Genomic DNA, 13,640 nt, shown 5'->3' with positions numbered 1-13,640 from the left:
GGTTCGCATTCCTGGACAAGCATTACCAGTTCGTGGCGCTTCCTTTCGGATTAGCCACTGCTCCAAGGATTTTCACAAAGGTACTAGGGTCCCTTCTAGCGGTGCTAAGACCAAGGGGCATTGCAGTAGTACCTTACTTGGACGACATTCTGATTCAAGCGTCGTCCCTTCCTCAAGCAAAGGCTCACACGGACATAGTCCTGGCCTTTCTCAGATCTCACGGATGGAAAGTGAACGTGGAAAAGAGTTCTCTATCTCCGTCGACAAGGGTTCCCTTCTTGGGAACAATAATAGACTCCTTAGAAATGAGGATTTTTCTGACAGAGGCCAGAAAAACAAAACTTCTAAACTCTTGTCGGACACTTCATTCCGTTCCTCTTCCTTCCATAGCGCAGTGCATGGAAGTAATAGGTTTGATGGTAGCGGCAATGGACATAGTTCCTTTTGCGCGCATTCATCTAAGACCATTACAACTGTGCATGCTCAGTCAGTGGAATGGGGACTATACAGACTTGTCTCCGAAGAATCTCTTCTACCGATAAATATTCTGGAACTGAGAGCGATATTCAATGCTCTCAAGGCTTGGCCTCAGCTAGCGAAGGCCAAGTTCATACGGTTTCAATCAGACAACATGACGACTGTTGCGTACATCAACCATCAGGGGGGAACAAGGAGTTCCCTGGCGATGGAAGAAGTGACCAAAATCATTCAATGGGCGGAGACTCGCTCCTGCCACCTGTCTGCAATCCACATCCCAGGAGTGGAAAATTGGGAAGCGGATTTCTTTCATGTAATTAACAAGAGTCCATGAGCTAGTGACGTATGGGATATACATTCCTACCAGGAGGGGCAAAGTTTCCCAAACCTTAAAATGCCTATAAATACACCCCTCACCACACCCACAAATCAGTTTTACAAACTTTGCCTCCAAGGGAGGTGGTGAAGTAAGTTTGTGCTAGATTCTACGTTGATATGCGCTCCGCAGCAAGTTGGAGCCCGGTTTTCCTCTCAGCGTGCAGTGAATGTCAGAGGGATGTGAGGAGAGTATTGCCTATTGAATGCAGTGATCTCCTTCTACGGGGTCTATTTCATAAGGTTCTCTGTTATCGGTCGTAGAGATTCATCTCTTACCTCCCTTTTCAGATCGACGATATACTCTTATATTTACCATTTCCTCTACTGATTCTCGTTTCAGTACTGGTTTGGCTTTCTACAAACATGTAGATGAGTGTCCTGGGGTAAGTAAGTCTTATTTTCTGTGACACTCTAAGCTATGGTTGGGCACTTTATTTATAAAGTTCTTAATATATGTATTCAAACATTTATTTGCCTTGACTCAGAATGTTCAACTTTCCTTATTTCCAGACAGTCAGTTTCATATTTGGGATTATGCTTTAAATTATCATATTTTGTCTTACCTCAAAAATTTGACTTTTTTCCCTGTGGGCTGTTAGGCTCGCGGGGGCTGAAAATGCTTCATTTTATTGCGTCATTTTTGGCGCGGATTTTTTTGGCGCAAAAATTCATTTCCGTTTCCGGCGTCATACGTGTCGCCGGAAGTTGCGTCATTTTTTGACGTTATTTTGCGCCAAAAATGTCGGCGTTCCGGATGTGGCGTCATTTTTGGCGCCAAAAGCATTTAGGCGCCAAATAATGTGGGCGTCTTATTTGGCGCCAAAAAATATGGGCGTCGCTTTTGTCTCCACATTATTTCAGTCTCATTTTCATTTGCTTCTGGTTGCTAGAAGCTTGATGTTTGGCATTTTTTTTCCCATTCCTGAAACTGTCTTATAAGGAATTTGATTTATTTTGCTTTATATGTTGTTTTTTCTCTTACATATTGCAAGATGTCTCACGTTGCATCTGAGCCAGAAGATACTACAGGAAAACCACTGCCTGCTGGATCTACCAAAGCTAAGTGTATCTGCTGTAAACTTTTGGTAGCTATTTCTCCAGCTGTTGTTTGTATTAATTGTCATGACAAACTTGTTAAAGCAGATAATTTCCTTTAGTGATGTACCATTGCCTGTTGCAGTTCCCTCAACATCTAAGGTGCAGAATGTTCCTGATAACATAAGAGATTTTGTTTCTGAATCCATAAAGAAGGCTTTGTCTGTTATTTCTCCTTCTAGTAAACGTAAAAAGTCTTTTAAATCTTCTCTCTCTACAGATGAATTTTTAAATGAACACCATCATTCTGATTCTTTGGACTCTTCTAGTTCAGAGGATTCTGTCTCAGAGATTGATGCTGATAAATCTTCATATTTATTTAAGATGGAATTTATTCGCTCTTTACTTAAAGAAGTACTAATTGCTTTAGAAATAGAGGATTCTAGTCCTCTTGATACTAATTCTATACGTTTGGATAAGGTTTTTAAAGCTCCTGCGGTTATTCCAGAAGTCTTTCCTGTTCCTAATGCTATTTCTGCAGTAATTGCTAAGGAATGGGATAAATTGGGTAATTCATTTACTCCTTCTAAACGTTTTAAACAATTATATCCTGTTCCGCCTGACAGGTTAGAATTTTGGGACAAAATCCCTAAAGTTGATGGGGCTATTTCTACCCTTGCTAAACGTACTACCATTCCTACGTCAGATGGTACCTCGTTTAAGGATCCTTTAGATAGAAAAATTGAATCTTTTCTAAGAAAAGCTTATCTATGTTCAGGTAATCTTCTTAGACCTGCTATATCATTGGCTGATGTTGCTGCAGCTTCAACTTTTTGGTTGGAAACTCTAGCGCAACAAGTAACAAATCGTGATTCTCATGATATTATTATTCTTCTCCAGCATGCTAATAATTTCATCTGTGATGCCATTTTTGATATTATTAGAGTTGATGTTAGATTTATGTCTCTGGCTATCTTAGCCAGAAGAGCTTTATGGCTTAAGACTTGGAATGCTGATATGGCTTCTAAATCAACTCTACTTTCCATTTCTTTCCAGGGAAACAAATTATTTGGTTCTCAGTTGGATTCTATTATTTCAACTGTTACTGGTGGGAAAGGAACTTTTTTACCACAGGATAAAAAATCTAAAGGTAAAAACAGGGCTAACAATCGTTTTCGTTCCTTTCGTTTCAACAAAGAACAAAAGCCTGATCCTTCGTCCTCAGGAGCAGTTTCAGTTTGGAAACCATCTCCAGTCTGGAATAAATCCAAGCCTGCTAGAAAGGCAAAGCCTGCTTCTAAGTTCACATGAAGGTACGGCCCTCATTCCAGTTCAGCTGGTAGGGGGCAGGTTACGTTTTTTCAAAGAAATTTGGATCAAATCTGTTCACAATCTTTGGATTCAGAACATTGTTTCAGAAGGGTACAGAATTGGTTTCAAGATGAGACCTCCTGCAAAGAGATTTTTTCTTTCCCATGTCCCAGTAAATCCAGTGAAAGCTCAAGCATTTCTGAATTGTGTTTCAGATCTAGAGTTGGCTGGAGTAATTATGCCAGTTCCAGTTCCGGAACAGGGGATGGGGTTTTATTCAAATCTCTTCATTGTACCAAAGAAGGAGAATTCCTTCAGACCAGTTCTGGATCTAAAATTATTGAATCGTTATGTAAGGATACCAACGTTCAAGATGGTAACTGTAAGGACTATATTGCCTTTTGTTCAGCAAGGGAATTATATGTCCACAATAGATTTACAGGATGCATATCTGCATATTCCGATTCATCCAGATCATTATCAGTTCCTGAGATTCTCTTTTCTAGACAAGCATTACCAATTTGTGGCTCTACCGTTTGGCCTTGCTACAGCTCCAAGAATTTTCACAAAGATTCTCGGTGCCCTTCTGTCTGTAATCAGAGAACAGGGTATTGTGGTATTTCCTTATTTGGACGATATCTTGGTACTTGCTCCGTCTTTACATTTAGCAGAGTCTCATACGAATCGACTTGTGTTGTTTCTTCAAGATCATGGTTGGAGGATCAATTTATCAAATCAGTTCTTTGATTCCTCAAACAAGGGTAACCTTTCTGGGTTTCCAGATAGATTCAGTGTCCATGACTCTGTCTTTAACAGACAAGAGACGTCTAAAATTGATTACAGCTTGTCGAAACCTTCAGTCACAATCATTCCCTTCGGTAGCCTTATGCATGGAAATTCTAGGTCTTATGACTGCTGCATCGGACGCGATCCCCTTTGCTCGTTTTCACATGCGACCTCTTCAGCTCTGTATGCTGAACCAATGGTGCAGGGATTACACGAAGATATCTCAATTAATATCTTTAAAACCGATTGTTCGACACTCTCTAACGTGGTGGACAAATCACCATCGTTTAATTCAGGGGGCTTCTTTTGTTCTTCCGACCTGGACTGTAATTTCAACAGATGCAAGTCTCACAGGTTGGGGAGCTGTGTGGGGATCTCTGACGGCACAAGGAGTTTGGGAATCTCAGGAGGTGAGATTACCGATCAATATTTTGGAACTCCGTGCAATTTTCAGAGCTCTTCAGTTTTGGCCTCTTCTGAAGAGAGAATCGTTCATTTGTTTTCAGACAGACAATGTCACAACTGTGGCATACATCAATCATCAAGGAGGGACTCACAGTCCTCTGGCTATGAAAGAAGTATCTCGAATTTTGGTTTGGGCGGAATCCAGCTCCTGTCTAATCTCTGCGGTTCATATCCCAGGTGTAGACAATTGGGAAGCGGATTATCTCAGTCGCCAAACGTTGCATCCGGGCGAATGGTCTCTTCACCCAGAGGTATTTCTTCAGATTGTTCAATTGTGGGGGCTCCCAGAGATAGATCTGATGGCCTCTCATCTAAACAAGAAACTTCCCAGGTATCTGTCCAGATCCCGGGATCCTCAGGCGGAGGCAGTGGATGCATTATCACTTCCTTGGAAGTATCATCCTGCTTATATCTTTCCGCCTCTAGTTCTTCTTCCAAGAGTAATCTCCAAGATTCTGAGGGAATGCTCGTTTGTTCTGCTAATAGCTCCGGCATGGCCTCACAGGTTTTGGTATGCGGATCTTGTCCGGATGGCATCTTGCCAGCCATGGACTCTTCCGTTAAGACCAGACCTTCTGTCACAAGGTCCTTTTTTCCATCCGGATCTGAAATCCTTAAATTTAAAGGTATGGAGATTGAACGCTTGATTCTTGGTCATAGAGGTTTCTCTGACTCCGTGATTAATACTATGTTACAGGCTCATAAATCTGTATCTCGAGAGATATATTATAGAGTCTGGAAGACTTATATTTCATGGTGTCTTTCTCATCATTTTTCTTGGCATTCTTTTAGAATACCGAGAATTTTACAATTTCTTCAGGATGGTTTGGATAAGGGTTTGTCCGCAAGTTCTTTGAAAGGACAAATCTCTGCTCTTTCTGTTCTTTTTCACAGAAAGATTGCTATTCTTCCTGATATTCATTGTTTTGTACAAGCTTTGGTTCGTATAAAACCTGTCATTAAGTCAATTTCTCCTCCTTGGAGTTTGAATTTGGTTCTGGGAGCTCTTCAAGCTCCTCCGTTTGAACCTATGCATTCATTGGACATTAAATTACTTTCTTGGAAAGTTTTGTTCCTTTTGGCCATCTCTTCTGCTAGAAGAGTTTCTGAATTATCTGCTCTTTCGTGTGAGTCTCCTTTTCTGATTTTTCATCAGGATAAGGCGGTGTTGCGAACTTCTTTTGAATTTTTACCTAAAGTTGTGAACTCCAACAACATTAGTAGAGAAATTGTGGTTCCTTCATTATGTCCTAATCCTAAGAATTCTAAGGAGAAATCATTGCATTCTTTGGATGTTGTTAGAGCTTTGAAATATTATGTTGAAGCTACGAAATCTTTCCGTAAGACTTCTAGTCTATTTGTTATCTTTTCCGGTTCTAGGAAAGGCCAGAAAGCTTCTGCCATTTCTTTGGCATCTTGGTTGAAATCTTTAATTCATCTTGCCTATGTTGAGTCGGGTAAAACTCCGCCTCAAAGAATTACAGCTCATTCTACTAGGTCAGTATCTACTTCCTGGGCGTTTAGGAATGAAGCTTCGGTTGACCAGATCTGCAAAGCAGCAACTTGGTCTTCTTTGCATACTTTTACTAAATTCTACCATTTTGATGTATTTTCTTCTTCTGAAGCAGTTTTTGGTAGAAAAGTTCTTCAGGCAGCGGTTTCAGTTTGAATCTTCTGCTTATGTTTTTTGTTAAACTTTATTTTGGGTGTGGATTATTTTCAGCAGGAATTGGCTGTCTTTATTTTATCCCTCCCTCTCTAGTGACTCTTGTGTGGAAAGATCCACATCTTGGGTAGTCATTATCCCATACGTCACTAGCTCATGGACTCTTGTTAATTACATGAAAGAAAACATAATTTATGTAAGAACTTACCTGATAAATTCATTTCTTTCATATTAACAAGAGTCCATGAGGCCCACCCTTTTTTGTGGTGGTTATGATTTTTTTGTATAAAGCACAATTATTCCAATTCCTTATTTTATATGCTTCGCACTTTTTCTTATCACCCCACTTCTTGGCTATTCGTTAAACTGATTTGTGGGTGTGGTGAGGGGTGTATTTATAGGCATTTTAAGGTTTGGGAAACTTTGCCCCTCCTGGTAGGAATGTATATCCCATACGTCACTAGCTCATGGACTCTTGTTAATATGAAAGAAATGAATTTATCAGGTAAGTTCTTACATAAATTATGTTTTTCTGAGTCGTCAGACATTGCATCCGGGGGAGTGGGAACTCCATCCGGAAATCTTTGCCCAAATCACTCAACTGTGGGGCATTCCAGACATGGATCTGATGGCCTCTCGTCAGAACTTCAAGGTTCCTTGCTACGGGTCCAGATCCAGGGATCCCAAGGCGACTCTAGTAGATGCACTAGTAGCACCTTGGACCTTCAAACTAGCTTATGTATTCCCGCCGTTTCCTCTCATCCCCAGGCTGGTAGCCAGGATCCATCAGGAGAGGGCGTCGGTGATCTTGATAGCTCCTGCGTGGCCACGCAGGACTTGGTATGCAGATCTGGTGAATATGTCATCGGCTCCACCATGGAAGCTACCTTTGAGACGAGACCTTCTTGTTCAAGGTCCGTTCGAACATCCGAATCTGGTCTCACTCCAGCTGACTGCTTGGAGATTGAACGCTTGATTTTATCAAAACGAGGGTTCTCAGATTCTGTTATTGATACTCTTGTTCAGGCCAGAAAGCCTGTAACTAGAAAAATTTACCACAAAATATGGAAAAAATATATCTGTTGGTGTGAATCTAAAGGATTCCCCTGGGACAAGGTAAAGATTCCTAAGATTCTATCCTTTCTCCAAGAAGGATTGGAGAAAGGATTATCTGCAAGTTCCTTGAAGGGACAGATTTCTGCCTTGTCTGTGTTACTTCACAAAAAGCTGGCAGCTGTGCCAGATGTTCAAGCCTTTGTTCAGGCTCTGGTTAGAATCAAGCCTGTTTACAAACCTTTGACTCCTCCTTGGAGTCTCAACTTAGTTCTTTCAGTTCTTCAGGGGGTTCCGTTTGAACCCTTACATTCCGTTGATATTAAGTTATTATCTTGGAAAGTTTTGTTTTTGGTTGCAATTTCTTCTGCTAGAAGAGTTTCAGAATTATCTGCTCTGCAGTGTTATCCTCCTTATCTGGTGTTCCATGCAGATAAGGTGGTTTTACGTACTAAACCTGGTTTTCTTCCAAAAGTTGTTTCTAACAAAAACATTAACCAGGAGATAGTCGTGCCTTCTTTGTGTCCGAAACCAGTTTCGAAGAAGGAACGTTTGTTGCACAATTTGGATGTTGTTCGCGCTCTAAAATTCTATTTAGATGCTACAAAGGATTTTAGACAAACATCTTCCTTGTTTGTTGTTTATTCTGGTAAAAGGAGAGGTCAAAAAGCAACTTCTACCTCTCTCTCTTTTTGGATTAAAAGCATCATCAGATTGGCTTACGAGACTGCCGGACGGCAGCCTCCTGAAAGAATCACAGCTCATTCCACTAGGGCTGTGGCTTCCACATGGGCCTTCAAGAACGAGGCTTCTGTTGATCAGATATGTAGGGCAGCGACTTGGTCTTCACTGCACACTTTTACCAAATTTTACAAGTTTGATACTTTTGCTTCTTCTGAGGCTGTTTTTGGGAGAAAGGTTTTGCAAGCCGTGGTGCCTTCCATTTAGGTGACCTGATTTGCTCCCTCCCTTCATCCGTGTCCTAAAGCTTTGGTATTGGTTCCCACAAGTAAGGATGACGCCGTGGACCGGACACACCTATGTTGGAGAAAACAGAATTTATGTTTACCTGATAAATTACTTTCTCCAACGGTGTGTCCGGTCCACGGCCCGCCCTGGTTTTTTAATCAGGTCTGATAATTTATTTTCTTTAACTACAGTCACCACGGTATCATATGGTTTCTCCTATGCAAATATTCCTCCTTAACGTCGGTCGAATGACTGGGGTAGGCGGAGCCTAGGAGGGATCATGTGACCAGCTTTGCTGGGCTCTTTGCCATTTCCTGTTGGGGAAGAGAATATCCCACAAGTAAGGATGACGCCGTGGACCGGACACACCGTTGGAGAAAGTAATTTATCAGGTAAACATAAATTCTGTTTTTACAATGTGATTCCCCTTATCTCATTTTCCATGCAGATAAGGTAGTGTTACGTACCAAACCTGGTTTTCTTCCTAAGGTGGTATCTAATAAAAATATCAATCAGGAGATTGTTGTTCCTTCACTATGTCCTAATCCTTCTTCAAAGAAGGAACGTCTATTACACAGTCTTGATGTGGTTCGTGCTTTAAAATTTTATTTACTAGCTATGAAGGATTTTCGTCAAACATCTGCTTTGTTTGTGGTCTCAATCACAAACAGCTTCTGTCTCCTTACCCTCTCAGCCTTCCTCCTCACCCTCTCAGCCCCCTCTCCCTCATGCACCCCCTGATTATTTCAGGCCCCTCTCCCTCATACACCCCCTCCCTCCTAAACAGTCTCTCCTTTCACTCTCAGCATCCTTTTCTAATCTTATTCTTAAAAACATCCCCTCTCATCCTCACCATCTCAGCCCCCCTATTTCCCACACACACAGACCCCTCCTTAATCTCTTAGCCTCCCTCCCTCAATGACAGTCTCCTTACACACAGCCCCCTCTTAACCCTCTAAGGCTGCCTCTTAACCCATTCAGCCTCCTTTCCTCACACAGTGCCCACAACTCACCCTATTACAGGTAACTACCTCCCCTCAGCCCTCCTCACCCTCTCAGCCCCCTAACTCTCGAACACAGACCCCCTCTTTCCATGACAGGAAAGGTTAGTCTCCTTACCCTCCCTCCCCCCCCCCCCCCCCACACACAGCCCCCTCAGAACCACAGGCTGCCTACAACTCACCCTATTACAGATAACTATGGTACCTCAGCCCTCCTCTCCCTCTCAGCCCCCTATCTCCCTCAGTCACAGACCCCCTCCCTCCATGACAGGTAAGGTAAGCCTCCTTACCCCCCCCCCCCCACACAGCCCCCTCAGAACCACAGGCTGCCCACAACTCACCCTATTACAGATAACTACCTCATCCTTCCCCACCCTCTCAGCCCCCTATCTCCCTCAGTCACAGACCCCCCCCTCCCTCCATGACAGGTAAGGTAAGTCTCCTTAACCACCCCCCACACACACAGGCTGCCAATATCCACTCTGGTAAAAAAAAAAAAAAGAAACTCAAAGTAGAATACAGTATACTGTAAAACTTTTTAAAAATTATTTATTCCATGGTGCTTGAAAAAAACAGGATACAAAAAAGGAAGTCTTTTTTTTTTTAAACCAGTCTTCCTTTTTTATCTTGTTTAACGTACCATGGAATAAAGAATCATTTACTGGTACTTGACTTTACGGTATTTGATTTTATTTTTACTGTATTTTGTTTTACCGGTTTTACCGTATTAATCCTTAATAAGGGCCGTTTCAGTGATCATAAAAATACCGGTATACTGTAACTTCATGAATACCGTAGTTGTACAATCTACCGTAGATTTCATTACAATCTACTGACCCAAGGCTCCCTTTGATGTATCCTGTTCTCCATTCCTTCACCCGTTACCAGCTAGCTGAGACCTTGCCTTCCTAAGGACACGCCCCCCAATGAGATCGTGATTGGACTGTGTAAGACAGCTGTGACATTTATTGGATAAAGCACCAATACCACGATCCTATTGGGGGGGTGTCCTTAGCCAGGCAACTCAGACGCTCCGACTCAGCTAACAGATAACGGGAAAGGAGAAGAGGAGATACCGTATTAAAGGTAGAGAGCCTCCGGTCAGTTGATTCATCATAGCCACCAAATAAAGTCTAGTCCGGCAGGTAACAGGTTTATCTGGGGAATCTGATGTGGATGTAAATGCTAGCAGGCTGTGTTTCTATTGCTGGCTTTTTTAAATATTTTTAAGCATTTTATGGGGTTTCCTTTTAAATCTAATGCTGCTTTAGTATAGTAGGCTTTTTCAATGGTCAGAAGATAAATATATTATTTTGTGGAAAGGGTTAGTATGTCTTCCAGCATTAAAAAGATTGTTTAATATATACGTTCTGTTTAAATATCCCCCCCTTTTTTGTTTTTCTTTAGAACAAACGTGATGAACATCTGTTAAAGAAGAGAAATGTCCCTCAAGAAGAGAGTCTAGAAGACTCTGACATTGATGCAGATTTCAAATCGGTTTGTATTTAATATTTCGAGTTCAAAATAATGGCTGGAGTTGTTAATGATTTTATTATTAACCGCAAACGCTTCACATGTAAACGACTTTAACATCCCTTTTCTTTTTTAAGTTGGTTGTATGCCACTGAATATGCACATTTCATGAGAAAGATTGACCATTAATACTTTTTAAAACCATTGTTATTTACTAAGAAATGAGCCTGTGCATTTGGCAGCTTTGTTAGGCCTTCGGCTCTTTTTGGATGGATTTCTTCTTTTTAAAGTGCAACATACTAAGATCTGTGCAAATCCAGCTAACGAAGCTGCTGAATGCACAGTCCTAAGAATTTAGTCAAAATGTGTATTATCACTTAGTAGATTTGTATGTATGTTTTTTACCACTTTATAACATTTCATGAATATATTGTAGCTAATATATTTTTATTTTGCTCCCCAAGCAAAATGTAACACTAGAAGCAATACTACAGGTATGTATCTTTCATATTATTTTAAGTATAGCTTTCTGGTTTTCACATTTCGATAATGCTAACTGACTTTTTTTTGCATGATTACAGAATGCCACCAGTGATAATCCCTCTACCCAGCTAAGTGCTGTACAGGCAGCAAGGTAACAAATATTTAGTTAATAATTTATTACTCTGTATAAATTAACCCCTTAATGACCACAACGTACCCACTATTAGACCCTTCCTCCCTCCCTGAAGGCTTGCTAAAATAGTACGGTCTTGTTCAGGGTATGTTGCTGGTCGTTAAGGGGTTAAATGGGCATGCAATCCAAAATATGTATTTCATGATTCAGATCATGCATTTGCCTATTTTATTTGTTTTATCAAACTTGCTTCATTCTCTTGATATCATTTGTTGAAGAAACAATGCACTACTTGGAGCTATCTGAACACATCAGGTGAGCCAATGAAGCATATATGTGCAGCCACCTATCTGCATCTAGCGCCCAGTAGTGCATTGTTGGTCCAGAGCCTACCTAGGTATGCTTTCCAACAAACAATACCAAAAACAAATTAGATAATAGAAGTAAATAAGAAAGTTTATTTAAAAGTACAAGCCCTATGTGAATCATGAACAAATATAAATGGAATGCTTAGTTAAAAATGTCAAAGCTAGTCTACAAATAAATTAGTGTTGTGTTTTTTTTTTTTTTCTCGTTTTTTTTCAGGAAACTGCTATCAAGCGATAGAAACCCACCTATAGATGACCTCATAAAATCTGGAATTCTGCCAATCTTGGTGAAATGTTTAGAATCAGATGATAAGTACGTAAATGTGTGTGCTGTCTAAAATGTCGCTGTAGATTGTCATGCCCAGGGAAACAGTCTCTTACCAAAATGGTAAAATCATTACACCAGGGCTCGACAAATCTCTTTAAAATTTAGGAGCCAGACAATGGTATCTGTATATAGATCTATGGTGAATAACCCAAAAAGTTAGGAGCCAGGAGTGTTTGTCAAGCTCTGCATTTACACATTCTAAGAGGTATAGCAGCTAGCATGACAAATGATATTGTATGATCACATTTAGTTTAAAGTCTTTCCTGAGTTTAAGTTAAGTAGAATAAAAGTAGAGTTTAAGTTAAGTAGAATAAAAGTTATGAGGAAATTGTCTTTATTTGTAAACATTATCTGGGTTGTATCTTAAATTATTGTAATAGATTACCAAACTCCATATATCCTTTCAAAACACAAAACTAACCAATTTCATAGAAGTATTTAATTTCACACATTTTCTTTTTTCAACAGCCCTTCTTTACAGTTTGAGGCAGCATGGGCATTAACAAACATTGCATCAGGCACATCTGCACAAACTCAAGCTGTTGTCCAGGCCAGTAAGTACTAAAATTTAGATTTTTCTTCTAATGTTTTAACCTAAATGTTTTTCATGTCCATTTATTTTATTTTTCAATAAAGAATTCAATTTTGGTCTTCTATTTGCTCTAAATTGGTAAGATAGCTGCACTTGCAAGTAAGCGTTAAAGGGACATTTTCTTTCATGATATGAGAGTAGCATTTACACATGTCAAAATATTTCTTTCTAATGACAGTGAGTCCACGGATCATCATCAATTACTGTTGGGAATATCAAACCTGGCCAGCAGGAGGCGGCAAAGAGCACCATAGCAAAGCTGTTAAATATCACCCCCCTACCCACAATCCCCCAGTCATTCTCTTTGCCTGTAGTGCAAGGAGGAGGTGAAGTTTAGGTGTCTGATGAGAAGTTTTCTTCAATCAAGATTTTATTATTTTTTAAGCAGAGTAAGCTTTCTCTGTTCTTTTCTGGGGTCTAGCCTAGTCCACATCAGCCTCTTTAGTAGGGCAGTGGTGGCTTTTGAGCACTTGAGAACTTGTGAGGTACAATCCTCACTGCATTTTCTCAAGAATCTGCTGTCCTAACTAGAAAACCTGAGTAGGTTTACTCAGTTTTTCTCTCTTTACAGGTCCATGTGAGGTGCTGCACCCTCTCAAACCAGGTGAGCTGTCCTGCTGCCGGACAGCACTTTCAGGTAAGTGCCATTTTAATTTTCTTTTGCAAGGAGATTGCTGGCACTTGTTACAGCTAAAAGCTGTCTTATTTAATATGGGACTTTATTAAACCTTCATGTTTGGGGTTTCTTTTAGGCAGTTTGGGCGTGAGACACTAAGGTGATTTATGGTGGCTCAGCGTGTTATAGTAGTTTTTATACTTTACCTTTTGGTCATGGAGATTACTGTTGTAAACCGTTTTTTTTCGGTAGTTAGGGCTCTGTAACCGCTCTGTATTTGAAAATGAGCTGCAGGACAGGCAGGCACCTCAGTAAAGCTACTGAGGCGTATAGGTAGCCTTAGGTCTATTTGGTTTGTTGCGCTAACACACATTTCTATTGAAAGACACAGTACACATTTATTTTCAAATAAATAATTTTTACACTTTATCCTTATTTATTACATTAGATGGATCAAGAGGCTTTTCAAACCATTATCCCAGGCGAATTTGCTGCTTGTCAGTTAT

At 40.5% G+C, this 13,640-nt stretch overlaps 1 protein-coding gene across 1 annotated transcript in view; it reads left to right on the top strand.

Annotated features, from left to right (window-relative positions):
• LOC128643918 (importin subunit alpha-4-like) overlaps nucleotides 1-12,480 on the top strand; it is a gene marked incomplete at its 3' end in the record, with an annotated part of 51,264 nt that extends 38,784 nt beyond the window's left edge. Inside the window, exons 2-6 of the mRNA XM_053696691.1 lie at nucleotides 10,549-10,638; nucleotides 11,079-11,108; nucleotides 11,196-11,248; nucleotides 11,816-11,911; nucleotides 12,395-12,480. Of these exons, the coding sequence (XP_053552666.1) occupies nucleotides 10,549-10,638; nucleotides 11,079-11,108; nucleotides 11,196-11,248; nucleotides 11,816-11,911; nucleotides 12,395-12,480 (355 nt within the window). The remainder of the gene's footprint in view (nucleotides 1-10,548; nucleotides 10,639-11,078; nucleotides 11,109-11,195; nucleotides 11,249-11,815; nucleotides 11,912-12,394) is intronic.
• Nucleotides 12,481-13,640: the final 1,160 nt, after the last annotated feature.

Source organism: Bombina bombina, unplaced genomic scaffold (genome assembly GCF_027579735.1).
Source record: "Bombina bombina isolate aBomBom1 unplaced genomic scaffold, aBomBom1.pri scaffold_1458, whole genome shotgun sequence".
Classification (NCBI taxonomy): domain Eukaryota; kingdom Metazoa; phylum Chordata; class Amphibia; order Anura; family Bombinatoridae; genus Bombina; species Bombina bombina.
This window is presented reverse-complemented; position numbering and strand designations above follow the sequence as displayed.